Source organism: Corvus cornix, chromosome 12 (assembly GCF_000738735.6).
Source record: "Corvus cornix cornix isolate S_Up_H32 chromosome 12, ASM73873v5, whole genome shotgun sequence".
Classification (NCBI taxonomy): Eukaryota; Metazoa; Chordata; class Aves; order Passeriformes; family Corvidae; genus Corvus; species Corvus cornix.
This window is the reverse complement of record NC_046342.1, coordinates 6,456,858-6,482,740: the sequence shown is the minus strand read 5'-3', so window position 1 is coordinate 6,482,740 and position 25,883 is coordinate 6,456,858. Positions and strand designations below refer to the sequence as shown.

The 25,883-nt window shown below is 51.8% G+C and overlaps 1 protein-coding gene across 2 annotated transcripts in view; it reads left to right on the top strand.

Annotated features, from left to right (window-relative positions):
• The first annotated feature begins 8,395 nt into the window (after positions 1-8,395).
• TEX264 (testis expressed 264, ER-phagy receptor) overlaps positions 8,396-25,883 on the top strand; it is a 39,827-nt gene continuing 22,339 nt past the window's right edge. The window contains exons 1-4 of one of the 2 annotated variants that reach the window (XM_039559002.1): positions 8,396-8,420; positions 9,772-9,839; positions 10,995-11,286; positions 16,613-16,834. In XM_039559002.1, coding sequence (XP_039414936.1) covers positions 11,008-11,286; positions 16,613-16,834 — 501 coding nt within the window. In that variant the 5' untranslated portion in view covers positions 8,396-8,420; positions 9,772-9,839; positions 10,995-11,007. Of the gene's footprint in view, positions 8,421-8,769; positions 8,858-9,771; positions 9,840-10,994; positions 11,287-16,612; positions 16,835-25,883 lie in introns of those variants that run through there. The other variant, XM_039559001.1, reaches the window with a different exon arrangement.

Here is a 25,883-nt window from a genome sequence, read left to right as displayed (position 1 = left end):
ATTGAATTAAAAACCCGATTGGAAAAATGTAGTTTGATTAACAGGCAGCAAGCAAGACCTGTGAAGTTCAGTTTATGCTCAAAACAAAATTATTCCAGAACTTTGAGTTTGTAAATGGAGCAGAACAGAGAAAATTCAGAGATGTTTAGTAGGAATCAGAAATAACTCTATTAGACAAATATTAATGCTTTTTAGAACAACAGAATATAGAATAGAAAGGGAATAGAAGATTTCAATTGTACAGTAAGGCATTTAATATTAAACTCTTTGGGGGCACTTTGAGATTGTTTTCTTCCTCTTCTCTGAACTTAGAAATATTTGGAAGAGCTCTAGTGAATTGTGCTAGAAATAAAAGTGAAATAATACCCCTTTCCCTTTTAGTTTTAAAGGGTAAACTGAAGAGAACATATTGATGTAACTTGATCCTGAAACAATTAAAATTCCCCAACATTTTACTTGAATGTCAAAATTGTTTTTTTCTGTGAAGTGCCCATGCTCCCCTTTTCCAGTTTTGTTTCAAGAACCAGCAAAAAACCCCTTGGCCTTAAGCATGGGATACAGACATTCAGCACATGCAACACTCTACTAGTATCCTAGGCTGCCTTGTTAGCAGAGGGAGCACATCAGGGATAACTGCCCTCTGGGACTAAGTTTTCATATGGGATTTCATCCTGCCGTTAAATGCTCAGTAAATCAAATATTTTCCTCACAGTCAGAAGGGAAGCACCAGTGGGTTCCCCCTCAGTGTGAAACTGAGTGGGAAGGACGGACAGACCCAGACCTGCCAGTGACCTACTGGAGCCTGCAGTCTTGCCTGAGCAGGACACTGCCTGTGCTCTGCTGCCTTCCTGCTGTCTCCTGCTGCATCCTGGAGAAGCCAAAGCACAGAAGGACCACAGCAGGACACCTGGCGTGTGCTGACAGAGCTGGAAGGGGAAGGAAGTCCTGGCCAGGCCCTGCTGCTGTGTAAGGCTCCCCCAATCAGCTGCAGCAAGGCAGGATGAGAACTGAAGTTTCAATAGCGCTGCCGGCGTTTGGCTTCGGGGTCCTCTAGCACCGGGAAGCTGTTCTGGAGACTTTCCCTGCCTGCATGCAAAAAATGGGAGAAAATGCATGATATCCCTCGGTTATTCAAGTCCCCTGCTCCAAGGGACACTCGGACAGACTTTTTAGGCCGCTTTTAGTCCTTTCTGTCAGAGGAGGGAGCTGTCAGCTCAGCGTTGAGCTGCTCAGCAGGCAGAGGTGCCCCCCTGGGAGCAGCCTAAGCTGTCTGGGCAGCCCACTGAAGGGACATGTTCAGCTTGACTTACAGGAGATGGAGCTAATTTGGAAGTGCTTAAATCTTCTGCTTTAAGTGGATGTATGAAGTGTTTGTGTCCCTGTACAGTGAAAACCACAGTCACCAGTCTGCAGGGATGGTGGGAGCAGTGTGCCTGAGAAGCTGTTTGGAGGTGGAACATTTGGCAGCGGGATCTTGCAGCTTTTGTTGCTGTAGCAGTGTCCCCCTCTGTTGTACCAGAGTCCCTGGAAAACTGGACAACACCTTCCTGCCAGTGTCCAGAGCCAGAGCACCCTCCTCTGTGCCACAGCAATGCAAGCAGCCCTTTTATCTGGGAGGCCTGCCAGGCAGCAGAAACAGGCAAGGAAACAGCTACGTTAAACTGGTCTGAGGTTGACTCAAGCCAACGTGTACTGGTCTGAAGTGGAATAACAACCTGATTCTATCTGCTGTTTCTCCTGCTACAACCCATCAGCAGCCTTCCTGCCTCAGTCAGTGGCAGTGTTGCGACGTATGGCTTAATTACAACCCTGAAATAAAAAGAATTTCTTCATTAGATGTTGCTTTACAACTGCACCAGTCATCTTCTGTCCAGCTGCTGGTGGCAGAGCTCCAAGTGGGCTGAAGGGGGCTGGTTTGGCAGGTATGTGGAGTGGTGGTGGTTGGAGTGCGCAGCTGGGCAGAACAGGGCTGAGTCAGAAGCTCCCAGTGACGTTGCTAAATTCAGTTTGCCACAAAGATCTTTTTCTCCTTCATGCTGGAGCTGTCTTTATGCAGTCTTTCTGCCTTCAGAAATGTGGCTCAGCCCCAGTTTCTGCGAGTCACATGCGTTCATTCGTTGGCTGTTGGAAAAGGGGGAGTGAGAAAATGTGGTGTCTGTGTTACATGTTTGGGGACTGGTTTCCACCATGCTTGTCCTCTGGCAGCAGTTAGGTGACAAAGATTAAAAGCATGTCTTCCCACCCAGGGTATTGTCATTTATTTCTCAAGCCACAGAGATAATCCCTGTCAGATGACTTCATTTTAAATTGTAGTGAGACCCTGAACTGATGATTTAGGAGCACGCACTGTCTTTGTTGTGGTTCTGGGTTTGGTGTGTTGCTTTGTGCCCAAGAAAGATGGATTGTTACTCAGACAAGGCTAAATGTGGAGGTAATACCAAATGCTGTATGAAATGGAATCTCTTCCCAGCCCCAGTCAGTCCTCCAATCCCAAATTCTTCTTTCCCCCAGGAACTGGTGCTAGAAACCAGCAGCCTTTCCTCTGCCTCAGTCAATGCACCAGCACCAGCTAAGTGTTAATGTTCTGATCTGGTCTGGACTAGTGGCAAGCCTTGTGTGTCGTGTACAGCAGAGACTGACTCACATCAGCTCACTTGATCACTTATTCCAGGAAAAATAACACTCAAATTTGCCAGAGAACTGTCCCTGACACACTGAAATATTTGTTGATTCAAAGCTTTTGCAACTCAGAATGACAATTTCTGGACATTTTCCTCTAAAATTGTTCATACTGAAATGTGAGGACTGTACAAAGAGCCTTGACAGACTCTTCAATTTGAGAAGAGTTTAAAATTGATCACTTGGACCAAGTGTTCCAGGTAGCTCAGCTCAGACTAATGTAGAGTTGCACAAAAACCTCCCAAGGGAAAACCAAGGCATAAACTTGGGATTTAATCTCTCACTTTCATGCAGAGTTTTTTTAAACAATATTTTAACCTCAGTAACCCAGCAAAGGGCTGTATCTATCTGGAAAATATGGCTTTTCTCAGTGACAGACTTGATGCTGTCCTTTCATGTTGGGGTTTTTTTTCCTTTTTTTTTTTTTGGACAAGAGGCAAAAAGTACAGGAGCAAACACTGCAGAGGCATAAAACTTCCTCTCGTGTATGCGAGGAGCAGAGGTTTCATAATTAAATGGGAAAAAGGCTTGCTTTTGGGCTTCTGAGTTTTGGCACAAGCCCTTGTGGGATGTGTGTGACTGGCCCTCCCCAGCCTCTGCACAGTGTTGCATTTCTTTACAAAAATAGGACCTTTGCTGGTACTGGAGTAAACAGAGGAAAATGTAGGGGAAATGTGCTGGCAAGGAGGAGCAAACTGGATGTGACGTGTGGTGGATGGCTCTGAGTTAGCTGCTACAGCTGAGTACCTCCTTTTAATTTACTTAGTAAGGCCGTATCCCAAGGCTGGAGACCCTCCTGCTCTCTCAAAGTGATTCTGTAAGGGTTGCTCTGGACGTGGCTGACTGATCCTTGACTTGTAGCAGGACAGAACTGCTTCATAAACTTCTAAAATCTTGGGAAATTGATTTACCTGCAAAAACAAAAAAACCTCCAAAATATGCAAAGTTGAGCTGATGGCCATGACACTTGGAGGAGAGAAAGGAAGTCACATAGAGGTGGAATAATGTCAGAAATCACCTGTGTTTAATAGCTTTTATTATGAATGGTGTGTCCACTACAACATGAGGTAATATGAAAAGAAAGGGAAATATGAGAGTATAAATAATCAGGGTTTCTGAAAGTCCTTTTGGAAGCCCTCCCCCTCCTCAGATTTACAGCAGCTCCCCACAGATGTTCTGTAGTTAGAAGAGTCTCATGAAGTATTTTTGCAAGGCAGTTTTTTGCCAGGAAGGAGATGAAAATCTTAAACCAAAAATATCTTTTGACTTTAAATTTGGAGTTGTTGTTGCAATGGTAACTCTTTAGAGAGCTGCCAGAGAGGTTTTTAAAAGCACTCTTTATACATGTGCATTAAAAACATGAGTACAACATGGCTATAAGAAATTAATTTTCTGGTTTTGGAGCTAGCAATTAAGGTTGAAACAAATGTTCCTGCTTGTTGTTCCTTTTGCAGTCACTCTTGTAAAACTAAAGGAGAGCCATTGACATGAAAACTCTGTTGGTGTCATTACCACTGGGCTGCTTTGCTTTGTGGAGCGTCAGACTCTGGTTAGAATGACATCGTGTAAGGCTCTTAAAATCCTGCTGAGATCCCTGAAGCCTGTTAGGGGATCCCTCATTAAAATTCTGGAAGACAGTCTAAATTGTCAGTTGCTGTAGAGAATGAGCTTGTTGACAAATCCACATTAAACCCAGCACTTTTTGCAAGCACAGTTTGCAAACCCAGGGAGACGGAGCGTGGTGTGTTCCTGATTCCCGTCTTGGTTCTGTCTAGATGGAAAATGGAAAAATACTCTGGGTAAACTATCTCGTGTTTTCAGCAAGAAAACAACCTAAACTTAATCTAGACTTCATGTACAAGAGAGAGGTTAAAAAAAAAAAGACAGGAAGGCCTGGTTTGTTGGTATGTATTCTTCTGTAGCTCGAAGACAATGGAAGATAATCCTCAGGGTAAAGAAGGAAGTACACAGTTGCTGCTAAGGCAATGCAAGTTGAAGGCATGCCACAGGAGGAGAAATAAGAGAATATTTCAATGCAAATGTCCCTATAAAATACATTTTTCACCAGGAAAAGGAGTGGATAGCTCCATGCTTTGTGTGTGTGCGTGATACACTGCAGTAAGAGGTACAAATATTCCCAGCATGGGCAAAGGGAGATACTGTCCTCTGGATCAAACACAGGTGTCTGTGAGAAGCATTGCTAGCAATGTAAGAACATCCTTCTGGAGCACTGGTCCCTGCCTGGCACCAAGGGAGGAATTTGGCCAGACCTGTTTGGTCATGAGTCAAAGGTTGCGTACCCAAGTTCCAAGTGACTGGAGCTATAAACAGCTTTAAATGATTTTCAGGGGAGTTCAAAGATGAATAATGCATCTCTTCAGGCTTGTAAGTGATCTTTTATTCACAGAAAATCAAAGCAATGTACAAATTTAGTTGCTGGCCTTGGGGAGGGGAGTCTGAATGACTGCTTGTCATTCACAGTAGCTACCAGAGGTGATGTGACATTTGAAAGGAAGAGATGAAAGCTCCATTGCAATTTGTTAAATAAAAACCACCTCAGTATCTTGCTAAATAGCTGATAATCAGAGGTGCAGAATTCCAATCTGATGTTTAGGGCTTTGATAGCAAAAAGAGGAACGCATAGGCTACAACCTACAAAAGTTTTTCTTCCACAACTGTATGGAAGTTTGCTTGTAGTATCCATGGAAATTCCCTGTGACAGAAGTAATTGTCCTGCCACTCCATGTCTTGGCATAACTGAGTGTTTTGCCTGTCACTGCCATCCATTCTCTTTGGTTTGGTGGCTAGTTTTGTTTTAGCCACTGGATCCTACAACTCCCAGGTTTGTGTGGTTCAGGACTGGGATCTGAACACAAGGTGAGAATCTAAACTTGATCCTTCTGGTTTCCAAAGGCAGAAGGTAGGGAAGATTGTGTCTGTCTGAAAAGTTCTTTCTTAACTTAAAAACTGCATTTAATTATGAGACCATTTTTGCTAATAGATCGTGGGGGAAAGTAGTTTGCTGTTTAGCACTTGTGACCTAAATAGACAGTTAACCATAAGAATAATTTGCTTAATTTCTTAACACTTTTAAGGTTGTCTGAAAAGGTGTACATGTCTTTTCTTACTCTGTAACACTGAAATTTTTATTCCTGTCATGAGAAAGAAACATTCCTGTCCTGCAGTGGGAAATTAATTTAAATCTGAGGGCAAACCAATGGATCAATAATTAATCCTTCAGTGCATCTCCTCTTTCGTGTTAGCAGAGGTACCAAAAGGTCAAGGGCTGAAGTGCTGCCAAGTTCCTCATGCTGTTTGCAGGCTTTCACAGGCCTGGCCCTTGTGGGATGCCAGGTTGTATGTGAGCCCTTCCTGGTCTCATCTTGAGGTTTTCCCATCAACAGCAGCTGCATTGCAACAAATTAAGAATGGTTTAGAAAATGTATCAATCCTACAAGAGGCTCCACATTGGCAAATATTAAAAGTGTATGTGTCAGCACTGGGTGCTGAGAAGTGGAATCCGTTGTGCGGCGGGGTAAACCTGTGCTGTCATGTGTAGCCTTTGTGAATGATTCCCAGAAAGCTTCCTGCTCCCAGCACCACTAACCCTGTGCTTAGGGAGGCCAGTGGCCAAAACCTTACTGACTTAAATGAGCCACGGCCTGGTCCCAGCTTACCGGACCAAGCAGCATCCAAATAGCCCTTTGTGCCCTCACTCTGTCCACACAGACAGCCCAGTCCTGCCCTCTGCCAGCACAGTGCCTGCCCTCTACAGTGTCTTTCCTCTGGAGAGGACCTACCAGGTGAGCATTTCCATGTGCCTGTGCTGCCTTCCTTCCAGTTTTTCCCACAGCTGATTGTCTCCCTGAGTTTCAAGTGACCAAGTGCTGGTCTTGGTTCATCAACAGTAATGCAGAGTTCCTGTTATGGGCAGCCAGGAAGGAGTTGGGAGTGGAGCCCATCTGTGTCTGTGCTGATGGAAATTCCCCAGGGCCATGTGATCTGTTCTGGCCTCTTGCCTGCCCCTCTAGGGGAGGGTATTTCCATGCAGAGTTAGTCAGAGCCGTTTGTGTTTTGCCATGTTCCCAAGGTGATCAGTATCCTTATCACATCTATTTGCTTACTGGGCACCTGAAGTGACCTTTGCAAAGCTCTGCTCACCTTGTCCAGCAGGTAAAAGCAACTGAGAGAGGAAGGACAACGAAGTGTCTTGTCTTGGAGCAGAGGGTGGAGGGTCCAGCAGGTGTGAGCAGAACTGGGAAGCCAAGGACTGGGCCAAGGCTGAGATGAATATCCCAGCACAGGTACCCTGCTGAGACAATGTGGAGTATTGGGGGAGTGAGATGAGGTGACTTCCTTGTTGAGCATCATTTCTGCCTGCTAATTCTGGGATGAAGCTCGGGTCCCTCTATAGAGAGGCTAAAGTTGATGAAGAAATGTTGGCTGGAGCTTGAGAGGTGGGGCAGCTCACCCACACCTTCTGCTTCTGCTCACAACCCACCTCCACTTCTGACTGCCACTTTGGGAGAATTCAAATGAGAATGGGCTGATCTGCATCCCCTGTTAGAAATGTATGGCAGGCTCACACAAATCTGTGCCTACCATACCTTGACACACAGGGCCCTGCTGGAGAGCACATTTTACATCCTTCTGCCTCACCTCTTCCCAATGTGCTGCTTCAGAGTGAAGGCATGGAGCTGTTAAATGAGACCCAAACTTTAGTACTTGCTGTTGTAATGGAGAAATATATGTGTTATGTACTAAATGTGTGCAGATTTAAAGAACTTTAGGGCCGGAGGAAGGAGAAGTGTCTGATGGTCAGAGCTGGCAGCTGCAGGGCTTTTGAGTTGTATTCCTCTTCTTGCCAGTGATTTACTGCATGGCTCCAGGCGAGACACGTAACCAAGCTGGAATATTTTCTTCCAGCTGCAAAAGAGTTATAATGCCAAATATAAGGAGGGCCTCTGAGGTTTAACTAATTCCAGTTTATGGAAAGCTCAAGATCCTCACTAGGAAGCTGCTGAAGAAAGGCAAGTACTGATGTATTGTAGTATTTCACACTGCTGTTCATAAATGATCACATTGGTGAAAAGCAGTGGCTGGGCTCCCTCTGCAAACAAAAAAAACCCAACCCCGGTGAAGGGGGTTGGGATGTAGGGAAATGGGTGTGAAACCACAGCAGGAGGGGCAGCAGCAAACTCCACTGCTCCTTGTTGCTACATCTGGAGGTGACTCATGAACAAAGGTAGAGCAAACTTTCCCTGCTAAGAGGGTTGAAGAGGCTGAAGAAAGTTCAGGGAAGTGTGAAGGCTGCTTCTTGGCTCACCTGGTGCTCCCCTTGTTGGGCAGTGCTGTCTGAGATGTCTTGCTGGTTTTCCTTCCAGCTGGGCGGTGGGAAAGGCCGAACACAGGCAGAAGCCAAGATGTTTCTGCCAGGTTGCAACAGCCCCGGAGATGGAACCTGCGAGCGGCTGCTCAAAACGTTCTCTGGGTTTGTTGGGAAGGGCTCGGGTGCTGCAGAGCAGCTCTGCCCACTGCCCCAACCGGCCAGGCCAGGCCGAGTGGTCAGGGCCGTGACGCTCAGGGTGGCACCTGCTTGTCCAGCGCCCGAGGGAAGGGGCCCATTCACCGGAGGCTCAGCCACCAGGGATACGTGCCGGGATACGTGCCGGGATGCCGCAGCCCAGCAGGCTGTAGGACACGGCGCTGTTCAGCGTTCAGGACCAGCAGTGACCTGGAGGGTGCGCGGGCTGGGAGGGGAGAGGAGAGTCCCCCGCCTTGCTGCAGGGGTCTGGGAACCCTGCATCCACAGCCCTCCTGCTGAGGGCAGGGCTGGGCAACCGGGGAGGCTCTGGGAAGGGTCGGGAATCAGCCGGCAGCTGTGCGGAGCCCCGTGGAGCCTCCGGGGGGACTCGAACCCGTGCACGCCCGGAGGCCGGGCCCTGCCGACGCCCGTCCGCCAGGGGGCGCGCTCCCCCGGGGCGCTGCCGCGGCCCCCGCAGGGAAGCGCGGCCCTTGGGGAGCCCCGCCCCAGCCCCGCCCCCGCCGCCGCCGCGGCCCCGCGCCCCGCCCACCCCGCCGGCCCCGCCCCCAGGCCCGGCGCGCAGCCGCCCCCTGGCGGCGGGGCGGGGCGGGGCGGCGCCGGGATCGCTCCGGGCCGGCCGCACCGGGAGTCCCGGTGAGAGCGCGGGGGGTGCCCGGGGACCCCGCCCGGCACCGCGGCGGGGGCGGCTCTGCGGGGATCTGCGGGGCCCGGCAGGCAGTGCCGCGCCAATCCGGTACCCCCAGGCCGCGGCCTGCTTGGAGCCGGAGGGCGCCGGCCGGGTCCCGCAGCGCTCCGGCGGGGGGCACGCCCGTGGCGGGGGCTGCACCGGTGCCGGTGCGAAGGGCGCTGCCTTTGGGCAGGCGGGACCCGGGGCTGCGGGGCCGTTCGGGGCAGACTCCCACCCTCCGCCGGGCACGGGCACCGGGAGGATCGACATCCCGGCCGGAAAGGGGAGGTGACATCCCCGGCCCGTGGGGAGGGCTGGGGGGAACCGGCAGTGCCTGCCAGTGCCGGCGGGGAACGAGCCACGGGAACTGTGAAGAACAGCCAAAAATACCCTGCTCTCTGGGGCGGCTGCCATCAGGGCCCTGGGGCTGGGCGTGGGGCTGGCAGCTCGGGGGAATTCACCGGAGCCGTGATTGGAAGTGCGGGTCTGTGTTGGTTACAGGGAGGAGCCGAGGCGCTGCGGGGACGGGTGTATCCCTCCGGGAGCTCTCGGCTTCCAGGGCACCCGGGAGCAGCTCCGGGGCGGCTCAGGTGTCCCCGGGGACGGCCGGGCTGGGACACACCCGCAGAGGCAGGACATCGTCCTCTTTCACCGTTCCTTTCCCATTTCCATGTTTCTTGGTGCCCGTGCATTCAGCCACAGAGTTTTGGGAAGAAATCTTGGCCTGCGTGGTCCCGAGGTCCTCCTCGGGATACCGCTCCTCTGGGGAGCAGGTCCGAGGTGACCGGGCGCCTTTCGGCTGCTCTGCCGCAGCTGTTTTGCTGCTTTTGGCCCCGTGAGTTTGAGAGGAAGCAATGATACTTATTTTTTCCTGCTGCAGCGCCACAGATCCCGCACCCCTGTGGATCAGATGTCTTGAAGCATTTCTGGGCTGAGCTGGTTTTTCAGGTGAGTGGGGTCATGGTGTGAGATGGTGCCCAGCCCAGGAGCGTGGCCCCCGGTTTGGGCTCAGCAGGGCTTGGTTATGCCGTATCTCTGCCTGCTGGGTTTGAGCAGAGCGGAGCCGCCTGCACTTCCTACCAGGATGTGGCTTTTCTCTTGTAAAGCTGAGTGAACAAGCAGCAGCCTCGGTGAACGACTCTTTGTGGACAAAGTGTGTTACTAACACACAGAGGTAAAGGTGGACTGTTTACTTCGACGCTCACTTCCAAACCTACCTTCTGTGAAAGTCCCAGGGGGGCATCGCAACCACTCCCTGTGACCAGAGCTGTGTTTCAAGGGAGTGTAAAACACAAACAACTCTCCTGGAATGGTTTGGGTTGCAACTCCCCAGAGTGGTTGCACTTGGTGGGTGAAAACAAGAGGGAGGTATTCACCAGGCTGCTGTGTCCCACAGTGAGCGCAAGATGCCAAACAAAACAGGAAGCCTTTGTTGAAGTTATAAAAACTCTTTTAGTTTAAAAAAAGACATCTAAAAGGAATACCAGTAATTCATTGTACCTGAGTGTGTTGGGAATGCTTTTTCTAGCTGGGTCTTCAGCTTCTTCTGAGCCTCTCTGGGTGCTTGGATCTGGATCTGAACTGGTATGGTCCTGATTTGGGTCATTGCAGGAATGTCTGGGCTTCTAGATTTATTGACAAAGGGGCTGCCCTGGTTACAGTGGGCCTGATATCTATAAATGATAAATTATTTTATTATGGTTCCCTGATCCTTAGCCCAGTTGCTGTGTATCTGTTATCTGTTGCATGATACAGGCTCCCAGGGTGGCTTTTGGTCTCCCCTGGCTGCAGAACTGGATTTGAACAGTTTTGAGGAGATGGAGGTGATGCCTCTCTGTCCTCCCTTCAAAACCACCTCATTCCCAAGTGGCGTTGAAGCAATATGATTTGTACCTGGTGACCAATTGGAACAGGCTGATGCAATGTGGGACTAATATGCAGGAGGCTTCTGGGGGGTTTCCACTCTATTAAGCTTCACACATAAGAAGAATTGGAAGAGAGAAGAGAGTGCATTTAGCTGCAAATAAATCACTTTAGAGAGCAGTTCTTTGCCTGAGAGATCGCTTGACTGCCTGTCTTTTTCTTCTCTGCTCTTGCTGCCAGTGCCTCAGGAGCCATGATGCACCAGGAGTCCATCATGACTGACTGGGTGCTGCTGGGGCTGATCGCGGCGCTGGTCGTGCTGCTGCTGCTGACCATCTTCGGTTTCGTCGTCTACTCGGGGCTCTTCACCGAGGTGGTTGTGAGTGCTGGCTCCCCCCCTGTCGGCAACATGACACTGGCCTACAAGTTCAGGGTGGGCCCATATGGAGAATCCGGGCAGCTCTTCACGGATGGCTGCAGCATCTCCTCGAAGCTCTGCTCCATCGGCGTCTACTATGACAACCCTCACACGGTAAGGTGTGCCCGGCGAGGCCAGCACGCTCTCATGGTCAGCACCCGGGTTCCCGGCTCGGGATGCTCCCTAATTGTGTTTCAGGCACGTGCAGCCCATCCTCTGTAGGTGAGCACTGGGGTTCACAAGGTCTCCCAGATCTACAGAGGATCCTCTGTGGGAAAGGCACCTGAAAGCAGATGAGATTTTGCATAATCCTGATTGAAAGGCATTGGGTGAGCAAAGCTTGGTATCTTCTGATATCCTCTGCTGAACAGGGTATCAGCAGGATAACAGATCTGGCTATGGAACAGAAGCCAGTGTTCAGGACCCGAAGGTGAGGCATTCCTTGGCATGTTCCCTGGGAAGTGCAGCCAAGGCTCCTTCTGGACTTGAAGCTCTGTGGTTGAAAGCAGGTGGTCTCTTCAGCTTGGTCTGTTCTCATCCATACTCCTTCTCTCGTTTCTAGTGCTCTCATGTGTTTCTGAGCTTCCCTGTAGTTCTTCCATCCCCTGAGAGTTCTTACTGAAACCTCAGGTGCTGCGTGCTGAGGGCTCCTGTCTGATGAAACAGTTGCTCCATGATGCTCCTCAGGCTGAGAGGTGAGCAGAAAGCACGCTGCCTGATGGCTGCCAGCCAGAGCCCAGTACTCCATGGGAACAGTTAAAGGCAAGGAACAAACAAAAGTGCATCAGAACTTGTTGGGGGGGTGGAACCTGGCTGCTGATGCCGGGTGACTCTGGGGTTTCCAAATAATGGCATGTGGGCATTTGTCTGGGGCAGACAGCCTGGCTCCCCGGTAATTCTGCAGTAGCTAGTGTGACCGTGGAGGAATCTGTGGGGAGGAGGGACAACAGAATGGCCAGCAGCTGTGCATGTGTGCTTGGGCACGTGTACTGGGGGCTGGTGCAGGGCACAGTGCTTGGGCTGGTAGCCCTCACCCAGTTCTTCTGCTCTGAGGGTGGCTGGTCCTGTTTTAGAAACCTTGTTTCATTGATTGCAAGATGGTACTCTCAAGGATTGGACCTGCTTTGAGGGAAGAACTTGTCCATGAAAACATAGTGCTGAGTGAGCTGTGACAGGAAGATACTGGAGGTGAGAAAGCACTGAGCTTGGCAGTGCACAGTGCAGCCTGGTGTGCTCAGCCGCCTTGTGTCCTTACATCCTGTGATGCCCTGACTTGTGTCTACTTACCTGGATCATGGGAGGCAGAGAAGACACTATGGTGCCTCTTGGCCTGGGAAGAATGATGGCAAAGATGACTTCTCTCCTTAGGGTGAGCTGGGCAGAGGCAGGGTTTGACTAGGCATGCTTGGACACTTTTGTCTGGAGGAAGTGTCATGTTTGGAGCAGGAGCCATGGAGAGCGCCTGGGGGTGCCAGGACTCACGTGGTCAGAGCGGCCATTTCACTGCCACTAATTTGTGTCCTTGAGTTGAGCTCCTCACCTGGAGCTGAGAGTCCTGATGCTGCTGCTTGTTCTGCCGTGGTCTCTGGACGCAGAGCAGGCAGTCAGTGCTGTGGGAAGGGCTCAGTGTCCATTCCCAGTGCTGTCCTGCTCCAAGGGTGTGGTGTGCGTGTGCCTGCGGTTGCCCTGCCGCCTTTCAGCTGCCATTGTGTCAAGGGTGTTGTGCCTTGGCTCTTTGTTTGCCGAAGCCTGGGCTAGTAGAAGCCTGTACTGCTGAGGCCCACAGATACTGATAAGGATATTTGTGGTAACTCCTGCCCTGGCTGGCACAGGGAATGCTTTCCCTGGTAGCACCAGGTGAGGCTAGGAAGGAGTAACTCCACGTGAACCTGAAAATTTGGGCTGTCAGTACAGAGTCAAACTGCCTCCCCTTTCAGATCTTGTCTCTTTTTCTCCTCTTCCTGTAGCTGCTGCATCTCTGCCTTCACCCTGGGGCTGGAGAAGGCAGTGGGGCTGCAGGCCTTGTCTCTGGTGGCCAGCCAGGGTTTTGGAAGCCAACTGTTCCTCCTTGTGGCAAGAGCCTAACCTGCCCTCCAGGGCTTCTCAGGCAGCCCCACAGACCTTGCCCTTCTCTGGAAGGGTTGCCTTTGCTCATGACATTGAGCAGGTGACATTGGCCTGAGCCTCCTGTCTCTGTAGTCGCTGTGGTGGCTGGGACCCAGGGGGGCTGTGCAGGATGTAGCTGCAGTGCCTGCAGCTCTGCATAGTAACAGGAGCCCCCTCGCCTGCCATCCACAAGCACAGTGTCAGACCTGGTCTGCTGGAGCAGCTGGGGTGCTGGTGGGACCTTCCACGGGCTGATCTGTGGCTCCTGAAGTGGTTCCAACAGAGATCCACATGTCATCAACAGGCAGGTCAGGCCAGGCAGGGTGCTGGGAGTGAAAATGTGTTTGGGGCAGATGGTTCTCTTGCCTCTGGGCAGGTGAAGAAAGGGCCAGCTGTGGCTTGGTTTCTTGGCTGGAGACTGCAACGCTCATACCTGACGTGCTGGCTCAGGTGCAGAGCACCCCAGCATCCCGTGGGGCACCCTGTGTGCTCATATCCACTGAACCATGCTGGCATGGGAGATGGTGTGCACTGCTGGCTCCTCATTCCTGGAGGTTCTGCGGGGTGGGATCGGTCACCCAGGCTGCCTTTCCCCTGAGAGGAAGAGATGACCTCCTCCTCTTCCTCCTCATTCTCAGTGCTCTCCTGACCTTGGTGAAGCACCTTCTGGCAGAGCTGCCCCTCCCAGAGCTGGCCACTTGCCACGGATGTTGATTTGTCTCCAAAAATAGACCTTTTGTCATCAGGCAGCAGAGCGTGCTGGCTACGTCCCACAGTGTCGCTGGCAGAGTGCTGGAGGGCTCTGGCCAGCCAGCCATCCCCAGCCATGGCTCCTGGGGAGCTTGGTGCCCCCAAAACTGGGGCAGGAAGGGGCTGGTGACCAGCCAGTGCCATGTGGCAATTACTGTGCTGGTGGACTCACGGTCAAAGGAAGCTCTGGCTAGGAGAGAGGATGGGAATGCTGAGCTGGAGAGCAGCAGCCATGTGCTACTCTCGGCTGGGAGTGGGGCTGGGGGGAGCCCCATGGCCTGGAGCATGTGGGCTGCCTCAGGGTCATGCCAGGCCTCAGGGCAGCCGCTGCCACCAGCGTCCCTGGGGCTCCCTGCTGACTCTTGGCTCTCCAACATTAACACAAGGATGCTCCTCGAGTTCTGCCAAACCCCTGCCAGCAATATTTTATGTGTTTTAATGGACAAGATTAATATTAATTTCAACTACTTTTTTTTTCTTTTTCCTTTTTCTTTAATATTTAGCAGCCCAGAGGACTTGTCCCTCCTTTTCCCACCTCTGGCAGGAACAAAAATAACTCCTCAGCAAGGACTGGATGTGGCGGGTGGGTTTGTGCTCAGCTGCAGCCAAGCTCCTGCTCATGTATAGCTGTGGGCACATGCCAGGGCCTTTTGCCTGCAGTCTGTGTGCTCAGCAACCAGCCCGTGCTCAAGTGTTGGATAGATAAGGCCAGAATGCTCTGTGAATGCAGAAATGTCTTTTCCTCCAATCGGCAAAGCTGCTGGATAGGTTAAGTAATAATTTCCAGAACTGCTCTGTCAGGATGCTTGGGGGAACAGAGGCTTTGATCAGCACCTGCCTACTGGAAAAGACAAATCTGTTAGGGAAAAATTAGTTTTAAGTGGAGCATTCCTTCCTTCCCTCCTTCTGTCCTTCCTTCCCTCTCTCCCTTGACGTGGGCTTTGTCCTTGTGGGGCTACTTGCTGTGAAAAGGAAAGGAGAAGGGAGGAAGCAAACATTCCTGGCCTAGCATTGCTGCCCGCTCCAGTCCTTCCAACAGTTGCTCTGGGGCTGGGGTTGAACTGTCTTTGCTCAGGACATAAATGGAGATTGAATGTTTAAAGGAATTTAATCGAGATTTCCATATCTCCTTGTTTCATCTGGCTCTTTTCCCAGGGATGCCATTTACGGCTGCCTCTTGCTGTCTTTGGGGTGGATCTGCTTCTCCTTTCCTGCCCGGAGCAGTGATGGATGCTGGGCGCAGGCCTGTGTGCAGCTCCCTCTTGCAGCGCAGGAGGGCAAGAGCGAGCCATGAGACGTGTCCCCAGCCTGATGGATGCTGCTCCACAGGCTGCTTTCTTCCTTCCATTTACAGCTGCTTGTGTTCCCCTTCCGGAACGGTCCCGCCGTGCGACATCAAAAAGTGTTTAAGGGAAAGGCAGGGCAAGGAGTGTGGAGAGAGAAGTTACACTGCAGGAGGCAGCTTTGGTGAGCTTTAGTGCAGCAAAGTTAGGGATGAGATAAGGGAGCACAGATCCCCTTGTGGCGTTGCATGGGCATGGGAACCAGTAAAACGCTGGCCTTGGTGCATCCTCTCTCTGCTTCACATCGTCCCTGTGAGAGTTTTGTGACACCTTTGTGCCTTTAGGTTGTATCAGGGAAAGTGGCTGGGTTGTCCTGCCCCCTCCCACATTCCTGCCCAGGGCTGTGGGTAAGCTTGAACTCGAGTGGTGGGATTCTGTTAAAAACTAGAAATCAAAGTTTTGGCCTGGGTCAGCTTTGGTGTGGAGATGGCTGGAGTGCCGTGGGCCTTCATTGTGCTGGTAGCAGGGGTTTGAGCACCCCACTTGCTGGGCTGAGAGCCCTGCAACCCATGGGAAGCATCCTCAAATTTGTAAGGAGAGCATCTTTTAGGTTTTGTATGTTGTTGGGGTTCAGGATAGAAGTGAATGTTTTTCTCTTTGTGTTACTACAAACAGCTGGGTGACTGCATGCAAGTCTTACCTGCCTCAGTTTCCCCACCCCAAAACTACCATACTGAGTGTGCCTACTTTGGACCCAGCAGCCTCTGGATTTCTCTCCAGCTTAGTGCCAGTGGCCCATGCTGCTTGGTCATGGCTGCCAGGTGACTTCCTCGGGGGTGGGGTGGAGGCAAACCAGGCAAGCTGTGATCCCATCTCTAAGCCCCCTCCATGATTTGCAGGGGTGTCCAGCAAAAGGGGATGGCAGTGACCACTTGGTGACAGTGGAGTCTCTGATGCAGGATCAGGAGACATTTCCTGCAGTGACTGTCACCTGTGACATGTTTGAATGAGCCGCTTGGTGGGGTTTAGCTTCTCTGCTGCAAGTCCCTCTACCCTCCAAGGAGAGGAGCAGCACCTTCCCCACTGGGCTGTGCATTTAGGCTGGGAGGAGTGTAGATGATTTAGGCCTGGATCAGCCTGGGTTAGGACTGGGCACCTGCCTTGGTGTGCCCAGTCATGCTGGGCCATTGCTTTTACTGTTTTATGGCCATCTCCTGCCTCCATGATCAGCAGATTGAGGTTTTGGCCAGTTTCAAGCCTCTGCCTTCTTCTGACCCTGTCTGTCTGTCCCCTTCAATCAGGTGTCTCCAGAGAAGTGCCGCTTCGCCATAGGCCGCATCCTGAGCGAGGGAGACGCAAAGCCATCGGAAGAGCAGATCCAACGGTTCCAGAAGTATGGCTTTAAGATCTTCAGCTTCCCTGCTCCCAGCCACGTGGTCATGGCCACCTTCCCGTTCACTACGCCGCTGTCCATCCATCTGGCAGTCAACCGTGTCCACCCAGCCCTTGACACTTACATCAAGGTTAGCGAGTGTGGCGTGAGGAGCGTTGCATGTGTTCAGTGGGCTGTCAGAGGCTTCTCTTCCTGACAGCTGATGGGGCTGCTCTGACATGTCATCTCTTGATGCCTTCCCTTGGGCACCACCATCAAGATCTCTTCCTTTTGCAATCTGGCAGGTAGTTCCCCAGCAGGGATGTCCTTCCATTCGCTTTGTGGGCACAGGGGTGTCTTTTCTGCTGTTTTGTGTTTATGAGAAGCAAGTTCTCATCTAATAACTTGCTGCTTTTCTCCTTAAAGCAGAGATAAAAGCTGATTTTCCCCTTGAGTCTCTTTCTTGTTGTTAGGATCTGGCAGGTATGGGCCCTTCAGTGTAATGCTTCATGCCATGGAACTTCTGTTTTGAGTGCCAGCCTCACTGGTGAGGCAGCTGTCTTCTTCAGGGACAGGAGGAGAAGTTAGAAACTTTCTGGCCTGTGGGCTTATGAAAACTTCTTTTCAAGCAATACATTGAAATTTGCTGCTCTTGGCCCTGGCTGGCAGCTGGCTGCTGTTTGCTGTGTTTGCCCTTGCCCCTGAGTGGCCACCCCTGCTGCTTGTGGTCTTTTTGAAGCCAGCTCTGCTGCCTTGCTCTGGCAACCAGAGCAGCCGTGGCAAGGGTGTTCCTAAGCGGCATATCTGACACAGATACCTCCAGATGCAGGCTTTCCAGAGAGCAAGGAAGGTCCCAGCCAGCTGGATGATGGAGGGAAGGGACTGTCCTTCCCAGTGGGGGCGGATGCTGTGGAGGGGCCGGTGCTCAGCCCTTAGCTTATCTGACTGTCGAGTTCTGACGCTTTCGTTGGTTCGTGTTGAAACACACTATTTATAAGCTTGCTTTTCCTGGCGAAACTCCCAGCCTTGTGGAGGAACCGTGTGAATCCCTCCAGCCTGCGCTGTGCTGCAGGATGGCTGCCTGGGTGCCAATCTTGGAACTTCAGCTGGGGCCTCTTTGCCGACCCTCTTGTCCACCCCAGCCGCAGGGAGCTGCCCGCTGCTACTGGTGGAAGATGCATTAACACTGGCAGTAGGTGACACCACCACTGCTGCTTCCCCCCGATCTGGAGAGCAGAAGCAGTTCCCTGTTCTCATCCTCTCACTCCATCCTCTGTGTCTCCTCCTGGAGCTGTGCCGGCTGTTTTGCTGCGGGGGCATCGGGCGCTGCTGCCAGCCCTGTGGCGGACGCGCGGGCGTGCACGGAGGGGGCTGGCGCGGGCGGGAGCATCAGGTTGGCCGCGGGAGTGCTCGGAGACACCGGGCTGACGTTGCCTGAGTTGGGGAAAGGTCCCGGCAGCGCATCTGTCGCATGAGAGATGGAGTTATTAGAGCTAAAAAGGGAACCGTGGGTCATTCTGGGAGCACCTGGGAGTGTTTAATGGGAGCGGCCGATTTCGAATTAAAATAACTGAAATCAAACGGAAGCGCAGCGCCCACAGCCATGTGCAGAGGGAGGGGACACATTTTGATCTCTGCCCCAGTCCCAGCAGCACGTGGGTCAGGGTGCCTGCGTCTGTCCAAATGTCCTGCAGCAGAGCAGGGCCCCCCTGCCCATCTGGCAATGACCGTGGGGACACAGGCAGGGAGAGGGTGGATTTGCCATGCCAGGTGGGGCAGAGGGGAGTGGGTGCTGCTGCTCCCTGCACACTGCACTGCGGGGGATGCCCTGCCTTTCTCAGTGTGAGTCTCTTTCTTCACAGGGGACTTGGGAGGCTGTTTGCAGCCGTGCCAGCAGCATCCCTGCTGCTTCTCTCGTGTCGTTGCTGCTTCTCCCTCGGACTGGACTGTCTGCACCCCTGCGGCTGTTCTGGCATTTCCTGGGGTGGAGGGATTGGGAGGGAAGGGGGAAACTTTCATGGAAACAGGTGACCTGTGCCCGCTCGGTGGTGGGAATGGGGGTTGCCATGGAGACAGCTTCTCCAAATAGCATCCTTCATCCCACCCCCAGAGCCTAACTCCCTTAAGCAACCCGAGAGAGTAGCGAGACAGATTTGCTTTATTTATTTATTTATTTATTTATTTATTTCCTGTGTGCCTGCTTTGGGAAGGGTGCTGTTAATGAGAGCTGGGGGTCAGGCCTGCCAAGAGCAGGTCCCCCACAGGTCTCCCATCCCAGCAGGTGGGATGGCAAAAGCCATGAGGCATGAAAGGGGGACTCAGTGGCAGGGTTGAAATGCTGGCTCCCATGGAGAGAGGGAATTAGAGGAAGTGGGGGGAGGATGACATGGCTGCCTAGTCCTAGAAAGAAGTTGTGGGAGAGCAGGAGATGGAGAGGGAGCTGAAGGAGGCCAAAGAGGGTTGCAAGGTGGGGAGGGAGGGCAGAGAAAGCTTTGGAGAGGCTGAAAAATAGAGAAGAGGAATGGGAGGAGAAGGGGCCTGGAGGTGGGCGTGTAGGGCAAAGGAGCTGAGGGTTTGGGGTCCAGCTGAGGAAAGAGGACAGTGAGAGGTGGTGGGGAAGTCTGGGGCAGAGTTGAAAGAAGCCTTCCCACGGCTTCCCATGAGGTTAGCTTGGGGACATCTAGTCCTGAAGGTTGGTGGATGTGGATGAGATGTGTGGCTCCCTCTGGGCTTGCTGGTGCTGTGCAGAAGTTAACCAGGAATGCTTGTGGCTCATGTTTCCCAAGCAGTGAGGGTGCAGTGGTGCTGGCTTTCAGCAGTCTTGACTTTGTGTTTCCCAGTCTGCTGCTGCTTTGGAGGGACAGGAAAAGTTAAAAACAAATTTTGAACAATAATTTACGAAGAGAATTCTTTTAATAATAATGAGTCTCCTTTCATTAAGGGTGGAAGGGAGGTGGGCTGGCATGGAGCAGGAGGTCTCATGTCCAGGCTGTCCTTGCAGCATACATCTTTGCCCCCCTGGCTCTTGTGAGCTCAGGAGCTGGCGTTTCCCTGAGACTCTGGGTGCAGGCATGGCTTTTGGGAGCTGTGGGGAAATGGCTGCAGCCATCCTTGGCAGGTAAGAGGACATCCTTCCCCAGGGATGGCAGGCTGGCAGTGACTTACTGTCTAGAATCACCTTCTGAGGAGCCCAGGAGAGGCTGCTGGCTCATTACTCTGAACATGGGTTATTTAAGGCATAGGCTGGGGTTATTTAGTGTCCCTTAAAAGCATTTCTTCTCTAATAACCTCTGATGTTGCTTCTCCCTGCCTCCAGGCAGGTGTGCCCTGCTTTCCTGGGATGTGCATTCCTGGCCCACAACACAGCTGCCTGTCAGACCTGGCACTCCCAACTCCTGGGAGCAAAGGAGAAAGCTCTTCTCTGGCAGGGACCCTTTCTGACAGCTCTGGGAGTGGGTTATTCCCCTCCTGCCATTTCAAGGAGTGTTTCTTCTGGTTTAGGTATACTGGGCTTTCTGTGGTGGGCTGTGTGTCCCTGCATCTCTCTGCATCCTTTCTGGCATCTAGTGGGCACTGCTGGGTGGGTGGGCTTAGACCTCCTGGCTGTTGATCTCCTCTGGCAGCTGGAGAGGTGGCTAATTGCATCCAAGGCAGAGCTGCCAGGTGTCTCCCACTGCAGCCCTAGAAGTGCCTCGTTCAACCTGTCCTCTTTCTGTGGGTTTTTTGGGTCAATTTTGTGCTCTCTTCATCCAAGGAGGATGTGGAAGTGGAGGGATGCCAGTAACATCCTGGCTGCCTTGCACCCTCCAGAGCACCAGCTGACTGACCTCAAGCTCTGACTCTGCCTAACTTGGAAAACTGGGGTTTTATGTCTTTAGATGGTCTTGTAAAGGTGTCCTTCAACTTCAGCAAAACTCCCAGGTTTTTTCCTCCCCCTGGGCTCTGTAATCACAAGTATCCCACTTCCATGGGCTTGTGAATCATCCCTTTGCAGTGCAGATCTCAGGCAGCAGTGGCTGAGTGATGCTAGGAAAGATTTGGGAGACTATCAGGTTGGCTCCTGCTTGACAGACGCTGTCGTGTTCCTCCACACCTCAGCTCTCCATAAAAGGAGCTCCACAAGGTGCTAGAAAGACATGGCTTGTTCCTGTTTACAGCCAGGGAAATGTGTTATTCCTTGGGCCATTAGCTTGGAGCAGGCTTTGCTCCCTTGTCAGCTATGGCAGTTTAGGATGAGGTCACCTCTGGCCTCTCTCTTTGCTAAGCTAAATATACAAAGCTTGAAAAGTTGCCGTGTTTTCTAGTGCTTTCCATATTTTCTGGCCTTAATTTCTGGTTTCTTGTTTAGACCTGTTTTGTACTTAGAAAGTTCTGTGACTTGTCAGTAGCTCAAACAGATGCTTTATTTCAGCAATGGTCATACTGCTGTGGCACATGAATCTCTGGTGGAGATCTTGGCCCCTGCCACAGACCCCCAGTCCTGGGTTTGTTCTGAGCCAGCTAATAGCAACTTCAAACATGTGCCTCTGCCCTTTGATGGAGTTGTAGTTCCTCGATTAAAGATGGGAAATGATGCCAAGTCCTACGTCTTCTCTGAGCTTGATTGAATGGCACGAGTGCTGGTTTGTTTTATCAGTCAAGCCCGCCCTCCCCACAAAAATAAATCATATTTGCCAACAGGATCTGACAGCTGTAAACGAGTGGTTGGCATTAATTATGCTGATCTCCTTTGCTTCCTGGTGATCTGGCCCAGTTGCAGCCATCCGTATACTTTGCCTTGGCTGTCTTTGCCTGGCCAGTCTGTGCTTGTTCAAGTCAGCTATTTACCCACTGAATGTTGGCAGGTACAGGCTGCTGTCTCTCCTGGGATGTTTTAGTATCTCCAGCTGGCCAGAGATCACCCTTTGACATGTGGACAGCTTGTCAGCAGGGACTTCAGCATGTTAAAATGGGCCTGTGAGCCATGTATTTTATCTTGTCATGGAAGAGCAAACATTTCACCCGTATGCTCTGCCCACGTCGTCTGACTTTGTCCCAAATTCAGTACAGAAATACTCAGTGAACACTCCTCCCTTCTCACTGGTGCTGCTGAGGTTTTCCCTGGCTGACCTATCTGGGATGTGTGCCATCCTTCAGACTCTGCTCCCCTACCTAGTGTCCCAAACAGCTCTGTAACGTGGATGCCTTTCTGTCTGGGGGCAGCTGGGAGCCTAAGTGGTTCTTTATGGCAGCTGAGCCTCAGTGCCCTTGTGAGGCTGCACTCATCTTTCCCCTCTGGCTCTCCTGGCTATGCTGCTGAGCCCGCTGCCTTTGCTCAGATCTGTTGAAAATCCTTTTCTCCCAGCTGTTTTAAATGAAGGTCTGTGGAGCTGTGTTCCCATCCCAGGTGGTTTGTGTTTTAAAGGCCATCCTTTTGCTTTGCCGTGTTGGGAGGCTGGGGTTGGGGGTTGGGAGCAGATAAAACATTTGCAAAAATGGCTCAATTATTGGGACGTTTTTCCACTTAAATTCTTTCTCCTAGATGATTTAGTTTATTTATTTCAGGCTCTGTGCATGAAGCATTTTTAAATGCCAGCTTGTCGTGTGTGAGCAGCTCAGGCTTCAGTCTGCACGTGCGTGAGAGCTGATCACAGTGGCAGCTTCAGCCAATCAACTCCTGCCTGAATTTTCCTCCAGAGGTCTAGGAATTACTAACAGATGTCTAGTCCTGTGTTCCTGAGTCACAGCTTCATTTTTCCTTATGAACTCCTTTGCTCTCCTGCAAGCTCTGTGGACCAGAGGCTGAAGACTACTGCCTGAGGTGGAGCCTGTGCTGAGCCAGGGCCACTCAAAGCCATATGTCCATATCTCTAGAGAGAAGGAGGAGCAGGATACCTCTATCCAGAACGTATCACCACTAACCTGGGACTTTGCTGCCCTCAGTGTCTCATCATGTGGGTCTGGCAAGACTCATCCAGTTTATGTTCTTCCTCTTTGCATCAATGGGTCACCCTGCAGAATATGCCAGTGTCTTTCTGCAGCCCTCAATCCTTCTCATGCCTTCTTCCCATGCCCCAGTGTGACTGTGGGAGGGTGCTGGGGATAGGGGTGGTGGCTCGGCTGCCTGGCTGGGTGGGATGACCTTCAGTTTAAGCCCATGTGCTCTTGGGTGTAGGTCTGTAGGGTTCCCAAGAAGACAGGAGGTTACCTGACACTGCTGGTAAGTGATCCTCACACATGAAATAATAACAGGGGGAAAAAAATCCTAGAGAGTCATAGAGGATTTGATGTGTCCATCTTGTGTTGATGGCAAGGACGAGACCAGAGTTGATAGGTTGACAGGCCAATGGGCCTTGGGCTGTCAGGTGTTTGGAGTAAGGATACAGAGTCCAGGAAAAGCTGGGCTGTAGGTCATGTCACTTGTAGCTCGTGCACTGTTCATGGACCATTCCTGGTTGTCCACCAGCCTGGTTGATGTTGAGGACAAGCACCAGAGAACGCCCTTGGCTGGTGTGTGCTCTCTGCCAGGAGCCAGTGAAGCTCTGGATCTTGGGCTGGGCAGGAGGAGCAGGCGTGGGCACCATGGTGCTCCAGCTCGAGCCTGTCCAAAAAGTGACACGCAGCGGCAGGAAGCAGAGAGGGACCCCGAGGTGTCCGTGCCTTTGCGGGCACGTTCATCTCTCGCTGACCTGCACTGACAGCTGGTTTTCAGTGGGCTCTCTGCAGCGAGGCCGCCTGCTCACTGCTGGTTGGCACCCCCCAGCTGGATGTCACATCACATCAGCTCGTGCATTCACAGCGACTTTTAGTAACTAAATATTTTTAGCAAAATCCAAAGATGTTTCAGTCCTGCAAGCGAGAATGACCTCGCCTTCAGCGTGGGGAGGGCAGAATGCCCACGACGTCAGGCTGGGAGCTGAGCCAGGTGGAAGGGAGTGTGGTGGGCAATGTCGTTCAGTGCCGTGGGGACCTTGGGAGCGGGGTGGGCTTGGTCAGCGGAACGGGTCCGTTTAACCTGTGTCTGCAGGGAACGCGCTCCTCCCGCGCAGCTGATGGAACATACGGGGAGCTCTGCGTCACATCTCCTGCCACTCGCAGCAGGCATCCCCACTTCCCTGTTTCCCCAGAGGAATGTGGCAGCCCCAGGCAGCTCCTCTGCTGTCAACTTCTCCCTGGTCCTTGCAGGTGGGCAGTGAATTCGCACTGCCCGTGCTTCGTGTTCAGTGCTGACAGGACTGACCTGTGCCAGGCACGCCAGTGTGCACCAGTCAGTGTGTGCTGGTTTCCCAGCCTGTGCTGGTGCCATTCCTGCAGTTCTGCTGCCTTGTGCCTGCACACACCTTTCCTCTTGCAAGCAAACTGTGCAGCTTCTGTTTTGGCTCTGCTATTCAGCTATTGCACAGGGGCAAGTGTAAAACTGCAGCTCTGACAGCATTGCTGCTTTGAGCAGGAAAGGTTTGCTGACCAACTTTGAGCTTTGGTAGTTAAAAGGCTCCTTCCCTGCCTCTGCAGCTTGTAGCATGTGTGAAATTACCCGGGTTTTCCTCAACTTCTTGTTGACTCTGTGCAAGAGTCTGTCCCAGCAGCAGGCAGGAGAGTCCTGGTTCCAGGGAAGCAGCTGCTGTGGGATGCAGGCTCCTGCCACTTGGCCTCCCAGTTCTAACTGATTACAAAATGGGAACAGGCCAGGTTGGAAGGGACCTGGAAAGAGAGTCTGGTACAACCATTCATGGGAAAGGGAGCGTGGTTATCTAGCACCCAATTACATCTTGAAAGCCTGTGGTGATGGGGCTTCCATCACATCCCTGGCAAGGCTGCTCCATCTGGCAGCTCAGCCCCAGGTCTCTGCCTCAATGGGTGCTTTCCTGTGACATCCAGCATTTTGATCCTATTGCCATCCCAGCTCCTTTTTCAGGAGCGTTTCCAAAGGCAGCTCCTGGAAGAAGAGTGAACTTCAAGTGCCTGCCCTCCTATGCATGCCAAACTGTGTGGGCATCCCTGATGGCCCAACAACCAAAAGCCTGGACCAGTGTTGGCTGTCAATCAGTGGTCCTGGTTGGGGGCATTTTCGTCCCAGGAGGGAGTAGGAAGCCACCTCACCCTCCTGAGCTGCTGCTTTGGAAAGCTGGGAGAGCAGCCTTGTAATGACTTGCTCACCCTTGCAAAATTATCACAGAGATGAATCTTCTCAGACAAAAGATTTGCTTCCCCCTCTCCTTTGCAGTGAGGATTAATGATCACGGGAGAAGCCAGGGATATTTCATATGGGTGTCCAAGGAAGAGAAAGAAATGAAATGGTTTGCCTTGGGCAAGGGGGGAGAGTAAAATACCACAGTACTTTTCTGTCAGATCTCTTTATCGACTTGATCTATTCATATGCTCTCCCCAGATGTATTTATAGAGAATCCCAGAGGATGCAGTCAGTTCAAAAGGTTTTCTTTGTCAGGCATTGGAGACGTGTCCAGCTCTTTCCAGCAGCGACAGTGTCCTGAACCTTGGGGTCTTCCCTTCTTGACAGCTAGTCAATTAACTCAAGGATGAGATTGATTTGCCTCTCTGTAATTATTTAGCTGGGTCTTAATGAGTTTTGTCTGGACAGGTTCTTCCCCATAGCCCTCTGAGCCAGACCTTGCCAGCTGTGCCAGGCTTAAGAAACAGCAAAATTAACCCAATCAAATGCGGAACAGCTTCACAGAAATATTGCTCTTTTCCAACAAATGCTGTTGGCCCAGTTTCCCTGGCTGTGAAGCTCCCACTTTGAAACCTGTGGAGCAGGTAGATAATACATTTGAAAGCAGCGGCATTTTTACCTCCAGAAAAGGGACCATTGTGCCGTGACTAACTTGCACTTTCTCGATTCTAGTTATGTATAAAATGGTAGGAAAGGCCCTGCTTTGAGGAGGGCAGGAGAGTGAAAACATTTCTCTTCTGCACCGAGTCAAAATATGGATGGATGAATCACGAGGTTGGGTGGTGATCGGATCACAGGGACGAAAGAACAACATCAGTTCTTGCTCCTCCTCATGCCTAGAGCGTGTGTGCTGTAGGCAAGGCACAGCTTTGGGGCTGCACCGGTGGCTGGGGCACCAGTGAGGTGGCTGAGCCCAGCTGTTTGCTCTGAAGGAAAGGGTCACACTGAAAGTCTCTTGGGGTCTCTTTGTTTGACAGGGAGATACACACACACACAAACCCGTGTCATCTCTGCCCGCCTGCAGCAGCTG